General features: G+C 33.3%; 1 protein-coding gene and 1 long non-coding RNA gene across 3 annotated transcripts; both read left to right on the forward strand.

Moving 5' to 3' along the window:
- Positions 1-299: 299 nt before the first annotated feature.
- LOC124353426 (gastrula zinc finger protein XlCGF26.1-like) lies at positions 300-10,192 on the forward strand. Its single transcript, XM_046803265.1, has 8 exons — positions 300-318; positions 687-872; positions 2,881-3,090; positions 3,789-3,875; positions 5,898-6,109; positions 7,341-7,368; positions 8,062-8,252; positions 9,824-10,192. Exons 1-8 carry the CDS (start codon positions 300-302, stop codon positions 10,079-10,081), a joined length of 1,191 nt encoding a protein of 396 aa, XP_046659221.1. The 3' UTR covers positions 10,082-10,192.
- A 1,034-nt stretch (positions 10,193-11,226) lies between these two features.
- Positions 11,227-17,559, forward strand: LOC124356103. 2 transcript variants are annotated; one of them, XR_006921800.1, is made up of 2 exons: positions 11,227-14,804; positions 16,495-17,559. It is a non-coding gene; the product is annotated as an uncharacterized LOC124356103 (long non-coding RNA). The 2 variants fall into 2 exon arrangements; XR_006921799.1 differs by having other exon boundaries at positions 11,227-14,795.
- The last annotated feature ends 299 nt before the right edge of the window (positions 17,560-17,858 follow it).

Genomic DNA, 17,858 nt, shown 5'->3' on the forward strand with positions numbered 1-17,858 from the left:
CAGTTCGCTTGTCCCCACTGTCCCTACAAGGCGAAGCAGAAGAGCACCCTTAAAACCCACGTGGCCTTGAAGCACAGAGAATAAACTGTCTGAACGCGTAACAGTTTCTGATCTACTTTAAATTTGTTAAAAATTTTCTCATCACTCTGAACATTGTCAACTCAAGCATTTTCGCAACTTTCTAAACATTCGTGTCTTTGTGTTGTTGAATAATTAAGATTTGTCCTAAATTATTTAATAATCTATGTTTTATTCATTCATACAGAGCTAATAAATTAACTCTGGTGTTAGATCAAACGATGATTCTAAACTTTGATGGTATGGCTTGGTTATAAGACAATAAAAACAATGTGTACTAATTCTGAATCGGCTACAATGAAAGGAAGACAAATATTAGCAAAAAAGCCAAAAGCTTTATCACTGTTTGTCACCCCATTCTTTCTATTCTTTAATGAGTGTGATGTATAATACTTCTTGTAATGTAAAAATATTTAGAGTCTATAATAAAATATACGTAATTTGTTAAATTTTAAATCTAATCTAACGACCATGAATGATATGTTACCTTCAACATTCGCGGTTGGCTCCTAATTAGACTGTCTATTGGTTGACAGGGATATTGAACATAGGCTGACATATTACAAGACTTCAGTGGAATGTAACCTAATGAAGTGTTCTGACCGCAGGCACAGTTATGGACTTGGAAGGAAATCCTCGGTTTCTGTGTGGCCTGTGTGGGAGACACTACAAGTACAAGGCGGATAGGGACCGACACCAGAGGCAGGAGTGTGGGAACGAGAGACAGTTCGCTTGTACTGTCTGTCCCTACCGAGCCAGGCAGAAAAGGACCCTGAAGACCCACATGGTTCTACGTCATAAGATAACTAAGCACGATTTTGCCTAATAAAAAATGTCCCGTTTATTTCGTGGCCGAACTCGGAATGGAATAGTATAGAATGATATTTATTATGTAACTTGGTATAAGGCAGTTGTGGTTCTGGATTTCCTAACCATATAGAGGGTATATGACGTAATTTCTTTTAGAAAATAAAAATAAAATACATCTTTGGAAAATGTTTGTAAAATAACTGTTCAATTAATGAACAACAAACTAAAGACCATTAGAGCTTATCTATTAAACCAGTTGAAGTTTGGTTCTAAACTGTTTTATTTCACCTCTTTACCACTTATTTAATTACATTAATTTGTGATTGTAAATATTTTAAACAGTGTTCTTCTCCTGATAAAACATTATTTAACGTGATTCTTTTTTATATAAAAATACAGGCTCTACATTTTGGAAAGAATAAAATTTATCACTTATGACATTTTTATTATTTCGTATTAAACCATAAACTTTTTGTCAAAATAAGAAATATATATTTTATACGTTTCAAGTTGTAAAATGATTATCCCCTACACTTTTGTATTTTATTTTAAAATTTGAAGAAGAGGTTTGTGTTTTTTGAGATGTTGCAATCTATATTATGTTTTCTTAAAATGTGTAGCCTTTTATGGTAACTGTATTGAAGAAAAAAATATTTCATCCACACATTAGGAACTACATGCATTTAAAATATTAATTAAGAAATTTGGATCAAATTTCAATTTTAATCAATCCCAGATAAAAAATGGGTTAATAACAAATTGTTAATTTATTACAATATGTACAGGAGTTATAGCTTCAGGTACTTTCATGTCTTTTATTTATTTAATACTTATGATGATTATATTTTTTATCAAATATTATTTATAGTAATTAAGTGTTTATTATTTTTACCAAGTAAATAATTTTTTTTTAATTTTAATTTTTTTTTAATAGCATAGCTTGTTTTGCTTGATTTGCCTATTATTTCTTATAGAATTATAGAAACAGATTTTTTCAAAAGTTCTTGTCTTTAGATATAGATCCTACAAAGATAAAAAATTGTAATTTTCTTTGAAAATTTCAAATATTATTCCAGCTAAAACCGGCTGCATCATCCAAGGTGTTGAAGTCAGATGGAGCTTTTTCAGAATGTTCTGAATCCAAATTAAAATATTGCAATAATTAACAATGATATAAGGGTTTTTACGTATTTATGACGAAAGTGTTCTAGTCTAGATCAGTGAATATTTTAAGACAATTCCATGGACCTGTCGCCTCGGCAGGTAGAAATATACATTGACTCACATGTGACCCGGAAGAGCTTATTCTCCCTTCTAGTGGCCATTTTCATCTTAAATGGTCGTCATATTTCATAGTTGACCACTAGATAGCACAATTGCTGCAAAGATAAAAGAAACTAATCTGGTATCCAAGTTTTTTCAACTCCATTCTTCATTTTATTTAGTGCTGAGTACACGTATTCTGTAACTTTCGTTTTACGTGTTACGTTTATATTATGTTTAGATTTGGTATTTAACCTTTTTTTAATTAATAATTTAACCTTAAGTTTTATTTAATAACTTAACGTAATTCAAGCTAATTCCGATCAAAGTAATAAATATTCACTAATTATGTCCTAAAACAATTAATACTATGTCTAGAATGGAACATCATTTTGTGTTAACTTAACATTTCCATAATTTTGCTGAATATGTCGTAATATAAATGCAAACTCGTATTTGTAGCACAATGCAGTAGACAAACCAATGTGTGGTATTCACAAGAATTATTTAGTAAATAGATTTTTTACAATAGGCAAAAGTTTGTATTCTCTTAATGGATTCAAATCAAACCAGTTAACTCTAGATTATTTGTTTTCATATATTCGGTAAATGTCCACATTGTCCACAATTTTTATTGTATAGTGATCCAAAGAGAGAGAGCTACTGAGACGTTGTGTAACAATGGTGTTGTGTAACAATGTTGTCGTGTAACAATGGTGTTGTGACCAGCAGCAGGTGGAGGGACGATCCTGGACCCAGAAGGAAACCTGAGGTTCGGGTGTCCTGTCTGTGGCAGACTCTACAAGTACAGACGAGACCTCGGGCGCCACCGCAGGTACGAATGTGGGATTGAGCCCCAGTTCCCGTGCAGTGCTTGTCCGTACCGGGCCAAACAGAAGGGCACTCTCAAGACACATATGGCGCTCAAACACAATATCAGCTAGGCCTCCGGTTATGTGATTATAGTTGAAATGTAATAAAGTATTGACACATTATTGTCTACTTCATTTCCTAGTGTATTTTTGTAGGACAACACAGTAAATATGTTTGTTTCCAGGTGTGATAGAAGCGTTCTGAGCTTATGTTCTGAGACTCAGTGACTCCCAGGACACTGCAGGTTGGGAGTCACAATCTAAATGTCATAAACACAGTAGCTTATTTATATTTTGAGAAAAAGAGACGGTTCGACCAATACACTTCTTGCAGTGTATAAATAATCTGTAGATAACTTACTAAGTAGGTAAAGTATATACACGTGTTAGGTTATTTGTTATACCTGTTTGGTCTTCTATGTTTATATATCAATTTCTATTCCCGTGGATAGATAACTTGTCTGGCCGAAAAATATATGTTTCTATAAGAAGTTGAAATAGAGTTGTATGAAACGTAAGTTATTGGTTTAGAATTTACTAAATTATTTTTGACTGTACTAAATAAAATTGTATTCCGTCTACGAACCATAAGTATTACCGTTTCAGATGGGCGTAATATCTGCATGTGATGTTTCTATAGCAAGTTTTTTCCCTTATGCAATTTTATATATGTTGTAATTCGAAAAAAATCCTCTCTTCATTTAATATTTTTATAATTGTTATATTTTTTTTAAATATAAACTGATGGGGGTCGACATGTTGCAGATGGCGCCGGGGCCAGGTTCAACTGTGACATGTGCGGGCGTGTCTACAAGCACAGGAAAGACATGTTGAGACATGTCCGCTACGAGTGTAATAGAAACTATGACGAGAGACAGTTCCCTTGCTCGCATTGCAATTATAAGGCAAAGTATAAGGTCCACCTTAAGGCCCATATGTATAACAAACACAATATTATTTTGAATTAAAGAATATTTTCGTATAAATCATGTTAAATGTTGTGTAGAAGACCAGATTTTTGTTAAATATTAACAGCAGTAATAATGTTTATACATTTTCATCTATTTAATGTTTTCAATGCTGACTGACCTTAGCAAATATTGTTAAGAATTACGACTATTCTTTATCTTTGTCCTAGAGATACAATTATTAAACTAAAATACATGCAGTGTCTGAGTCCTTAAGAACCTGTATGGCCCATTCCTCCAATTGTTTGATTGATCAATATAAGAAATCCTTTGTGCAGCTAAAGAAACCATTCCTTCTTTCTGATCACAAAATATGTGATTTATGTGTTGCTATGTCAGATGCCTGATCAAATACTTGCATAGTGTGTTTCTGTGTAATTTGCACATTCTGCACACAATCACAAGAATTGTATCTCTCTCCCTCTCTATCTCTCTCACTTTCTCCCCCCTCTCTACCTCTCCTTATTTTCTTACAATAAAGGGGGATCATGTAAACTGACATGTACGAGTATGTACCGTTTGAAATATACACATTTTCAACCATTGCTGCAAAACATTTGATTTTAGGCTGCGTTTTATGAGAGATATTGAGTAGATGTCGATTTTCCAAAGAGAATTATTTTGAAAATACCGTGGTTTACTTTAAGCTTGAATTAAATATACTTTAATATAAAAAAACATAAATGTCCAAAACGTATGCATCAAGATCATAATGGCTTGTTTATATAAAATATAAATATAAAATAAATTTGTTATCTTATTAACTCCATATTACAGGGTTATATTTACATTAGTGTAAGGAATATTCTACTTAAACCCTTTTTTAAAACTATTGTATTGCCATACACGTTTTTCGGTATTCAACCATCATCAGCGTACACTTTTAATTGACTATTCCTTATACTAAAGCAAATCTAATTCATGAATGTCCTAATCTTCTAAATTTTCCTTTCATAAGTCATATTCAATATTTCTGAGTATTTATTAGTATATTATTTGTCATACATTGTTACAATTCTCACTTCTGGTTCTTTTATAATTAGTTTTAATTCTAAAGCAAACACATTCCAAAACTAAATTTCACCAGACAGTTTGATCTAGGTGCTCCATCCAGTTCAATTCGTCCAGTATTTCAAACACTGCAGGTATTAATGCTCTAACAATCCGTCCATCAAGTGGATTCATTTGGTTACGCAATAATTACGCTTTCATATTTTGTCATTCAGTAAGTCAGCCAAAATAGAGGGGAAGAAAAAAAGAAATTAACAAAGCGAACGTTTGGTTTACTATTGCATTATTTATCCGATACCTTCCATCACTAGAAGCACACGCAACAAAAGTATATGTCTATTAATATGTACTCATATGAGCTTTTAGTTTATTCCTTATTCAATTGAATTGAACAGTCTAAGGTTTCCTTATTGTTTTTTAATCGTAGCTTTCACTCACATTGTTACGAGTATAATTTTCTGAAAACGTGTGTTTAATATAATACACAGAATAAATTCATTTTCAGATTTTTTGGCGTTCTTGACTACGACAAGGACAATATGACTTCTAGGACGAATTTAGGCTCCTAAATCATTCGTCGTTTAACACTTCTCATACCTTCATGTAGATTATCTGGTTTATATTAAATTTGAAGTTTTATTTTGATTGAGTGATAAAATTGTGTCGTGGTGTTAAGGTTATGGCTTGTTAGTAACAAATAATGTTGTGAATTTAGGTTAACTTAAAATATGAAGTGCTATAGTAAATTATGATGTGCTCATTATTTTGATCTTGTATAGTGGGAATTTCTCTTTCGGACATTAGAAAAACCTCATGAGAGTACAATAATTAATGTCATCATGTTAAATGAATGAATGTATGTTTGGCACGAGCAATTAGAATATTTAATTTACAGGTTTACAAGATGGCTGCATAGCGCAGAAGTTCGAGTGTATGCGATGCGGAAAAGTCTACAAATTCAAGAGGATACTGAACCGGCATCTTCGCTACGAGTGCGGTCTTGAGCCGCAGTTCGCTTGCCCTCATTGTCCCTACAAGGGCAAGCGGAACACTTCGTTACAGTCCCACATGATGTTGAAACATCAGATATTCATTCCACTTACTCATGTACCGAAAACAAAACAGCAAACCTAAAAGTATTAAAATATGAAAATTATATTGGATATATTTGTTATAACACTTACATAATTATCGGAACTGAGTCCAATAATAATAATTGTTAGATTGTGTTTGTCAACTTTGGGTATTTATTTACGCCGGCCCAACAGGTTAACATTTAGCTGAACAGAGTAATCTTAATTTTACACTTGTAGTGGTATTTGTATAAATTATATTATATAAATAGCTAGTACGATGATCTGATGGGTATATTTTAGTAAAATATTTTCGTAATTTTTAAACAGTAAATCGTCACATATTATCCAAGTGTTTGTTGAATTCTTTGGAACTTTTAAAATTATTTCGGTAAAATTTAAAGGATCTACTGTAACTTATTTTAGAATAAATAATTCATGGCTAGGAGTGATAATGATGTGATTTAAGGTAAAGTGGGAAGCTTCATCCATTTGTTCATTTTACGACAGTACACTACTTATATCGACCAAACATAAAACTATAGATGGCTCAGTAGGATTCATCAATATACAACATGTGAAAGGAATAAATATTTAGTAAAACGTATTCTTTCTAAGGAGACTTATTCCTCGCCCTCATGTGTACTTCCCATTACAGTAATAATTGGTAATGCAATTATGTTATAGTAAAACATTATGTTGTAGTTTTATTTTCTACAAAAGAAAGGTAAAAGTAAAGTTTTGGAAATGTAGCCTTTATTGTATAGTTTTTAAGTTTTCTACATAATGTTCAACTAGCTTTCGACAAAGTAGCTTCAAATTATGGCTAATGTAATACTAAACGTTGTTAAATGACCAATAACCTGAGCTCGTTGAATTTCTATCTTTAACATAGAGCTTCATTAAGAACATCAATAATAACATAATTATGGAACATAATTTATGCGTTTGCTTGAAAACCTCACTAATGGACTTCTCTTGCGGAGTACCATTTACTTTCACCAACATTAATTTTTAAATCCATCGGAGATCGATCGACATTTGAGGATATCGTCTTGATAATTTTGCACAACATACATGTAGGCTCGTAATTTCAAATAATATATAAAATAACATAATTCGTAACTGTATGCGTATTTGATAACGTATGTATTTTTAGTGATTAACATCTTTTTCTGGAGCAGCAGCCTACAGTAGGGATCATTTAAACTATTGTTATGACGGATTGTGAAATCGATGAACTATGAGAACTGTTTCATTTACAGGAAATCAAGGTTGGAGCACTGCAGCAAAGTACACATGTTCAAAATGTGGTAGAAACTACAAATTCAAGAATATACTGAATCGACATCTTCAGTACGAGTGTGGCAAAGAGCCTCAGTTCGCTTGCTCCCAATGTCCCTACAAGGCTAAGCGAAATACTTCGCTACAATCACACATGATGTTGAAACATAAAATGTTCATTTCACTAAATCAAGTGTCTAAAATAAATTCTGATGCATACTGAAGGAGTATCAAAATGTAAATTATTTCTATTAAAGATTTAAAAATAAATATCACCTGGTGTAATTAATGTGTAAGTCGTTTATAAACTGGTAAAAAACTAGTCAAAGGGAAGTTTATTATTGTTTGATATTATTACATTTTATAAACAAAATGGGGATATAAAGAAAGAAAATAACTATCTGCATTACACATCAATTTTTAGTTCCTTGACACTATTTGAGAATATTCAAAAGTATCTCTGTCTCATCGTTTGCATCAAAATGAATTTTCATGCATACGTTATTAACTCGCTCGAGGACTTACTCGCATACTATTTGGTTTTATGATTCCGAAATCATATAAATCAAGAATGTGCATTACTTTCATGGATTATTTTGTGTACTGTAAGTATTTTATTTCAAAATGTTTAACTGTTTTCTTTCGCTTGGTTAATGTTTTAACTGTAAGAGCGGTAAGCTTTGAGAGCTGTTTTGTTTACAGGTCGTCAAGATTGGAACGTTGCAGCAAAGTACGTTTGTACTCAGTGTGGTAGGAACTACAAGTTTAGGAACATTCTCAATCGACACCTTCAGTACGAGTGCGGCAAAGAGCCGCAGTTCGCTTGTCCCCACTGTCCGTACAAAGCGAAGCAGAAAAGCACGCTCAAGACACACATGACGCTGAAACACAAAGTTTTATTTTCGTTAATGCAAGCTTTCAAAACCAATTCGACTGACTTAATCAAATAAATTTCTGTCAAAAATGTTGCTTCTTTTAATCCTAAAAAGAACCTCAGTTTGTAATGGACTAACATAATTTACTGGACTTTAATAACGTGTCTTACAAATATTTAATACTGGGACATACATTGGCTAAATTCAGTTCAATGCGCGTCAGTGAGTTTTTTTCTCTTTGACAAATTCATAATTACAAATAACTATTTATAATTTGTTTATATTAAGCAACTTTACTAAATTAATTAAAATTTAATTAAAATATTTTATTGTATTAAATCCACACAACCGGGTTATCTTTATACTAGCTAGCGTTGAACTCAAAATTGGTTAAACTTATCTTATAGCTGTTTATTTATTAAATTCGTTAGGGACTGTAAAACCAAATAGTACAACAACTTTGAATTTTTGATGTACATATGGCAAAGTGCCACATTTTCTTTTCCTTAATGTTCTTATAAGGTGATGAGGAAGGGCACAATGAAAACGTATTTTACTGGTAATTAATTACACTAAATACGTTATGTTGAAAAGATTCATTATTGGTGATGTGTTATACTATAGTGATATCCTTTATATGGTTAATTGTGTGGAATTTATGAAATGAATGCAATTATCATTAGTAAACCACGGGGATTTGATTCGGTTAACAATTAGGAGCAAAATTACTAAAAGTAATATTGTTTATTATCAACATTACTATATCTCTATTCTAGTCTTATTAAGCATTAGTAATATATTCAAATTTTGCTTGACTCAGTAAGGTTGATATAGCTATCACGAATTAGATACTTATGAAAATAAATTATACTGTATGGTTACTTAATATCTTTCTATAGTGTTTTGAATTCATTTTCTTATGTCTACACAGTTGTATGAAACTCTTCTTAATTTACATGATGTGGGAGATGTTTATTTAATGGATCAATGAGCAAATCGGATAATTTAGTAGGAAGAGTCATATATCTTTGGTTAACGCTCAGAAAATTTATATTTTTTAACTTAATTATATTTAGATTTTGAATTTTATGTTTTGATTACAGTTTAGTCTTTCATTTTATGTCACTAACAATGAACATAATTTTACTAATATAACATTTTTCATATCATTATTTTATACATGCAGTGTTGTTTTATATACATTCGTCCTTACTTCATCTTCCTAAATTTGTTTGTATTACATCCTTTTCTTTTATGCGATTCTCAAAATTACATAATTTTACTTAATAGATAAATACGAATATTAGTATTGAATTTATGCGTGGGCGTATTTAACGTTGGGGCGTTAGTAGTTTTAGAGCTGGTGTAACATACCACGTTTCATTGTTGCTAAGGTTGAAGGATGAATGAATAATTCTGTTTAAGTTGGGACTGACGGCAGCGTCATAAATGGTGAAACTGTTGCAGCTTTTAAAATTAATTAGCAATTTTGTGTATTACCTGATTTATCTGTCTAAGACGATAATGAATCTGTCCCTGAAAACAAGATGGTGCACCTGTTAGTTTGATAACTTCCACGTGTCCTGTCTAATGCTCTATCTCTCTTGAAAGGTGTGCAGTTCTGTCTCAACTGCGGCAGAAAGTACTCCAGCCTCCGGTCGTTGGTGCGCCACCAGCGCTACGAGTGCGGAAAGTTGCCGCAGTTCGCTTGTCCCCTCTGCTCCTACAAGGCCCACCAGAAGGTCTCCCTCAAGAAACACATCGCCTCCCGCCACACGCAACAGTGGTTTGGCCTGCAGAGCTCGGGGGCGCTGGAGATTCTTGGTGACTCGAAACTGTTGACTTAGTGCGTCATTCCTACTTTACTATGTCGTATTAAAAGATTGGTTGTAACTTGGTGTTATTTTTCTGTCAATTGTTTTTAAATATATGAGACCCTTGCTGTAAATGTGTGATAACAGTATGCATTTATTACTTTTATAAAATGAACCTTGTATTGATACAAATTAGAAAATGACCATTCAGATATTATTAGTTTTAAGTGACTAGATCGAGTATCAGTAATCGGTTTTCAACACAAACTATGTAAAATATGAAGGAATTTCATGTGATTCTTTAGTTTTATAACAAAAATATGTTTCTCTTTGAAAACTTGTTCGAGACTCGGTACTTGATCTGTTTTTAAAACATCCCGTATTTTTGTATCTTTCTTACATAGGTGGTCTGTACGGGATTTCATAAATAGTCCACACATGTAAATTTTCTGTATTTTCGGAGATGAGATATTTTGTTTGATATGTGTGAATATTGTTTAATGTGTTTAATATTGGAATTCTTACTCTAGGACAAGACGATGACATCAGACACCCATGTGTTACATGTGGACGCAGTTATAAGAGGAAGAGCCACCTCAACTTTCACCGGCGCTATGAATGTAACAAAGACCCAAAGTTCTTCTGTCCGTTTTGTCCTTATCGAGCCAAACAAAAGTCCGCTTGGAAAGTACACGTGCTGAGACATCACGAGGCCTATTCTGCAGATGCTCAGTGACAAAAGTAAATTTAGACTTGTTACCCTGTTGAATTTTTGCAATAAACAGTTTATTTTGGATTAACACCAAACACGTTTAAAATCTGTAGTACGGTTTGTTTTTATATTGCATTTGCATAGTTCATGAGTTGAACACCATTCACCTTGAACGACATTCACTCGTGGTGTCGGTCTGATGTAAGTTTGTGCTTTTAGGTGCAGCTGAGCTGATGTCACTGATCTCTCGACACCCTTGTGTCGCGTGTGGGCGGAGCTACAAGCAGAAATGTCACCTCAACTATCACATCCGGTACGAGTGCAACAAAGAGCCACAGTTCGGTTGTCCGTTCTGTACATACAGAGCAAAGCAGAAGTCAGCCTTAAAGACGCACCTGTTCGTCAAACACAGAGAGGCAATAGTAGACAATAGCCAATGAACACTGTTTGTATTTATAATATTTTAATAAAGTGTACTTTGTTGAATTGGTATTTACCTCCATGCCCATGATATAAGATCCGAATAGCAAATTATGTTTACTCTTAATATTTTAAAAATTTATGAATTAAAAAATGTGTTATACCTAATAAACTAGTTTATTAAGGAGAAAAACGGTACTCGAACACTGGGGAACTGTTACCGACCAGTAACGGGCACGATTCCACTGTACAGAAAGGTTCTGCGCGCGCGGCCAAGACTCTATTAACAATCCGCGAAACATTGACCTTACCTACGCGCTGTCATTCTGTGGAACTGGACTATCGAACACTGTTAATACATTGGGGGACTGTTACCGACCAGTAACGGGCACGATTCCACTGTACAGAAGGGATCTGCGCGCGCGGCCAACACTCTACTAGCCATCCACGAAACATTGACCTTACCTACGCGCTGTCATTATGTGGAAATGGACTATCGAACTCCTTTTATTTGAATACAACCAGGACACAACTGAATAAATCAGTAAATATTCCAGTTCTTAGCTCTTTGTTCAGGAGAATATCGAAGGTTTTGCTCTAAGGGAAATCTGAATGTTCCTGTAAAAGACGTCCCTCTCCCCCGCTCGTCAAAAAACGACTTGCCGACCCAAGCGCGCAGATCCCTTGACCCATATGTATACGCCTGGCATGTACGAAATTCCTGGTTTCATGCAGTTGTGGTTTGTTCTACAAAGGAGAAACAAAATGTTTTAATATCTAAACGAGTTAGTGAATATATTATGAAGATGAAACGTCAGTATATGGAAAAATCGGCCATAGTGGATACCGTTACAACACCAAACATGCAATAGAATTCGACAAAACTAAAGTAATTACAAGAAGTCCATACTATTATCCAAGGGTAATAGGAGAAATTATAGAAATAATCAAGAAAGAAGCTGTCTTCAGTTAAGATGATAGCGTGAATTTATCTAATGAATCCGTCAAAAAGACAAAGAAGCCGTACAAATCACTTTGGAAGCCGTTGGTGTTACTTTGGTCATTGGATGGTATTAAGCTATAACTAAACACATGACACATTCGTCCCTTTCAAGTCACCTCAAATAATCGATGCAAAATCCATCGACTTGTATTCAGGCTCTCTGTCGAGGGACGTTTTTCTTTTTCGCCAGCAATGTGGGGAGAAACCCGCGCTGATTGCCAAGGCATTTGAGATACTTAAATTTTCGTGCCAAATTATTCAACGTGATCTCATTAGCGGAAAGTACCGATCATACATTCCCCTGGCAATTAAAGCGAAATTCGGTGGCTCCGCACTGCGGACAGAAAAAGAATAGAAAATCCACGAGACAGCATCTAAACATCAACCTCATGTCATATCGAGATAGAAGGGGCGCAGAACGTGGACAATGTACCTTATCGCTTGGCGAACTCAACGATGGATTTCCGACACTTTATTCTCATATTTATTACTTCCTATGGATTGCCTGGTCGTCAAACTGTAACACGGAAGAACAATAAGCAGACCCAATAATTGCTTTCTAATAAAATCGTTCATCGTCAGTTACAAAAACTAAACGAAGAATTGTTTTATTGCCACTTTTTATCTAACATATGTTAACAAGTTTTGGCTCACCACAGCGAGAGTGAAATGTTTTAATGATTTAATTGCGTTAACATTATTTATACGCGGTGAAACGAGAACGAGAAAGTATTGATTACCATTCTTTTTTACGTATAAAAACACAACTCAAAACGTGATTAGTTTTTTCGTGTTGCATTTAGAATTTACTCCTTTCTTAGGAGTCAAAGTCTCTTCGTTTGTAGTGATGCACATGAAATGTTGTATTTTACTCAAAAATTATGCTTTTTGCGAGTTGAAGTTGGTTCCGATAACATTGTAAGCTCTTTTTTTTCTTTTTCATCTGGACTAATTCTGAAAACTGAAGGGGGATTCTTATTTTACATAACTATCAATGACTCAGGTGGTTTTAAATTATTCAAGAAATCCAAACTAACTTGTTTTTCAATAGAAATTCGTCGATGATATTGTTTAATGATCTCCACCAAACTGAAGTATAACTAATAGTTGTCCTGTAAGATTTTAATGGGTTTTATGAAGTATATTAAATATATGTTTTAGCCATTCTGACTTGGATTGTTGTGCCATCAGTTCCCACGGGTCCCGGCCGCCGTCCCAATCCCAACAATCCACACCAATGCAGCGCGTGCGGCCGCAGCTACAAGCAGAAAGGTCACCTGACGAGACACCTTCGCTACGAGTGTAACGTCGAGCGGCAGTTTGCTTGTCAGTTCTGCCCTTATAAAGCGAAGCAGAAAGTCACGATGCATAATCACACGTTAGCCAAACATCGGGACCTTTTGGATGTAGCTTCATATTGTGTTGATTCTTGCCTGGATTAAACACGTTAATTTTGTAAACAGTGTTAGTTTTTTATATAATCTGTTGAATCTTTATATTGTTGGCTATCTGTTTAGAGTGCACTTTCATATTAATGATCAGTAATGACTCATAAGCGGGTGCTTTTTCAAATGTACTTGAGTTCTCAGGGTTACAAGAATGTGTAGAGAAATTAAAATTAAGTATGATGCTTAGAGCATTGGATATCATTATTTTATCTTCACTGTGCAATAGAAGCTATGCCCGTTGTTTTTACAAACAAATGGAAGCATGAAATTAGATTATTTTTCTTTCATTAGGTGAAGTGTACAAATACATTTTGGAGGAAAAATTCCAAAATTGTTAATGTGAAACTATTGGGGCATTTGTTTCGTAAATTCTGTGGGTTTTACGATTTAATTTATGTTGAAGGTGTTGTTAACTACAAAATGGGTAAGCGTAGTCTTACATGTCATTTGAAACCCGTAAATGATACTATGTATTAATGTAACTAGTTAATAAATAATCCTTATGCTCAGTCGGAAGAAATAGTTAGATTTTGTGATAACAAAGATTTTTAGATATATCAAACTATTCCTATGGGATTTACATGTACTCAATGTCTCGATACCGTTCAAGATACACAAAAAAGGCTCACAACAAAATGTTACAAGCATTACATAGCAACTTTAGTTTGTTTCTCTAGATTCATAAATAACGGAATCAAAAGACCATGAAAAACGGAATTTTTATGTTTACATGGTCGCCATATTGTGACGAAATGACGAAGAAACTGGCTAACGAATTATTTAGGAGACATATATATGATCAACTTTTGTTCAAAGTTTCAAATTATTTGTACTTTTTTGGGACATAATTAAAAATATGTTAGTAATAGACTTTTTTAAATCTGAAATTTGGTTACGGCTAGTCTGTCACTTGTGTGGTTTTGTATAGAGAAGCGGTTCAACTGCCAGACTTGCGGGAGAGACTACAAACACAGGAAGAGTTTGCTCCTTCATCTCCGCTACGAGTGCGGCAAAGAGCCGCAGTTCGCTTGTCCCCACTGTCCCTACCGGGCGAAACAGAAAGGGACACTCGCCTGCCACGTCTACAGCAAGCACGAGAAGTTTGTTCTCACAAGTGATAGATCTGAAGAAGGACGCGGCTCAAATTGAGAGTACCAGAGTGTGGTTCGTGCAGTTAGTACGAGATCTCTCTAGTCTAAGACATTTAGATGCCGTACACCGATTCGGTACACGTAATCTGATACTTTTAAGGTACAGTTACGATTATCCCCTGTGTAGGGTTTTGTAATTTTTAATTTTTAATATTCAGGTTCATTTGGTACCCACATATTTTTGAAAATGCCTGTTAATCGAACGAAGTATAGTGTTGACTGTCGTAAATTATTTTAGTAGCACTAAAAATCTGTAGTTTTGTATTTGAAAAGGAAATATATTAATACTTCTTATTCGCTACTCTAATGTGCCCATATTTAAATTTTGAGCTAGGAAAAAATCTCCATTGTTATTCATGAATAGATAGTATCGAATTATACGTACAGTTAATTAGGCACTGATACAATAATTCTAATTTTTAGAATTTTTTTATTTTTGTGAAAATGTTGCCAACAGACGAGTACTTATCGGTCGAGTAGTGAAGGAGCTGTGAAGGTCACTGTGGGCTATTTTTGTAGTTTCGTAGATTAAAAAGTTTATGTTATTTTCCATACTGGCATAATTTTTGAACATCATTGGTATAACCAATAATGATAACTAACCAAATTTAAGCTAAAAAGACATTTAATTGAGGCTAAAACTGAATGTTTTACTCTGGATTTTAATAAATACGAAAATTATTTCTTAAGTTGTTTTTAATTTATTAGCTCCTGACAATTTTTCTACACCCAAACTGACGTGTAGCTACATAACTTCCCTGATTAGAAACGCCACGGACTCGATCACTAGCGTTGTTACGGTAGCATAATACTTCCTCCGTGTGTGACTAACTTAACTACATTTTAATGAGTGTCTTTAATTGCTGAATGAACCTATGTAATGAACTAATATAAATTTGTCTGTCAAGACATTTGCGGTGAGTAGCTCTGGAAACTCTATTTTTATGTGCTTTTTCGCCAACGAAACACCTAAAAACAAGTCTCTAGTTTTTAAAGAGTTTTAAATAACCAAAGTGGGCTTTTAACTTTTATTGCTTTATAATTCTTTGATAAAAAAATTAAGGTGTTTACGTTGGCCACAATAAATGTTAAATTAATAATACTACCCAGAAATTAACAACGGTTTCATTAAGATTTTATATTTTGCAAACATTTTAATTGTAAACAAAATTTGTTAAAGTACTTATAGTTATGTTGTATTATTTCTTATATTATAACTTATATAAGTTTATTATTGTATCATATTATGAGACCTGACATTATAGTCCCTAGATGAAAATTTTAACATTTTATCAGCTGTTGTGGTTATTAGTAGGTTTGATCAACCACCGTTTGAAAATTACCGATGTAATAGTAACATTTTCAACTACGAAATTACTAGTTATTCTGAAAGTTAAATCTAATAAAATTGAGTCATGCAAACTTAACATTGACTGATAGTCTAGACATTATTGCAAGGTAAGATAAAATTAAATACTTAATCTGTCCTTTGTATTTATTAATGGGATTTACACTGTTCAAACCCTAAGGCAAAGACACGTTGTATACGGAAATAAAGCGTAATGTTGTCACATAGTAAAGATTACCTTGATTATGAACTGTCATCTGTTTTTAGAACATTTTTAAACATGTTCAAAACTAACCACTAAGGTAACTAAAGCTATCGACTATTGTAACTAACGTGTAACTCTAATACTTGTATTTGGTTGTAGGAAAACACGAGCGCCACGTGTGCCAGTGTGGTCGCTCGTACAAGTACAAGAAAGGCTTGTCGCAGCACCAGCGCTACGAGTGCGGCAAGGAGCCGCAGTTCGCTTGTCCCCACTGTCCCTACAGAGCCAAGCAGAAGGTGTCCCTCACTACACATCTCTTCTGCAAGCATCACATTACGGTGCAGCCGTCCTCGTTGGAGTAGAATATTCTGTTTGTTTGTGGTGGCTGAACATCGCTAATGATTAAGTTCCTTTCATCATAATATGTTTTATTTAGTTTTCACTATCGTCTGTCTATAACTGTACTTTGCCATTTTTCCAATTCTAGTTGAACTTTTTGTTGAAAATAAGACTGTCTACTCGTTGACAGTAGTTTTAAAATGTTTTTCTTTTACAAAACTAATTTAACAATAAATATTAAAAATATATCAAAAATAGATGAACTACAGATGTGATTCCATTAATTTTAATAATTTAACAAAAATGCCGAGATTATTTATTGATTAATATGTTACTAAATATAAAAATTCATCTTGGTTGTACGAAACAGATTATATCTGTTCTTTATGTCCTGCTAAAACTTAGTTGTAATACATTAATTACTAATGTTCTTATCGCTATTAAAATGCTTGAACCGAACCAAAGCGAATTAGGGCTTATGGACACCGCTACAAACACAGTGGGGTTTATTTTTCATACGAGTGTTATTTGTATTTATTTTAAATTATATTACATGTATTCATTTTAAACTCCATGACTTCTCATTTATGTTTGTTCAAGAACGTTGTTATTATTCATTGTCTGTGTTGTTATTTACTTATATTTCTTTGTTAGTCGTTATTAATTTTAATTATATTAGTAATGTTTACGGTGTAAAACCATTGTATTTGAATTGGCTGCTCAATATAAACTGTTAACAGTTCATTAATTAATATCTCCCTCTGTTAATACAAGACCCATACTCACATTGTTGGAGAAATTATCAGTTATTAATACAATTTATGCTTGTACTCTTATATTTAAAAGGATAAATATTATTAAATTAAACGTAAATGTACGCTTTTATCATTGAAATGTTCTTATTTAAATATCTACTAATTTAGTTCAGTGATATCGACTTAAAGTTTTGTAACACTGAAACAAATTATAGTATATTAATTTTTATATTTTTTATATTGTAATCCCGAGTTAAACTATATAATGGGACAAATCGCCTCGTGTATAATATAGTTTTAAACTATTTGTAATCTTTTGATACAAGCGGAAGACTTTTTAAATTAGAAATTTTTGATTTGTAATCGAAGTGTTGTCTTTGTTGCTGGCGTAATGCAAAGTTTAATAAATGAATAAATACATAATTGAAA

The sequence above is a fragment of the Homalodisca vitripennis genome, chromosome 2 (assembly GCF_021130785.1).
Source record: "Homalodisca vitripennis isolate AUS2020 chromosome 2, UT_GWSS_2.1, whole genome shotgun sequence".
Taxonomy (NCBI): domain Eukaryota; kingdom Metazoa; phylum Arthropoda; class Insecta; order Hemiptera; family Cicadellidae; genus Homalodisca; species Homalodisca vitripennis.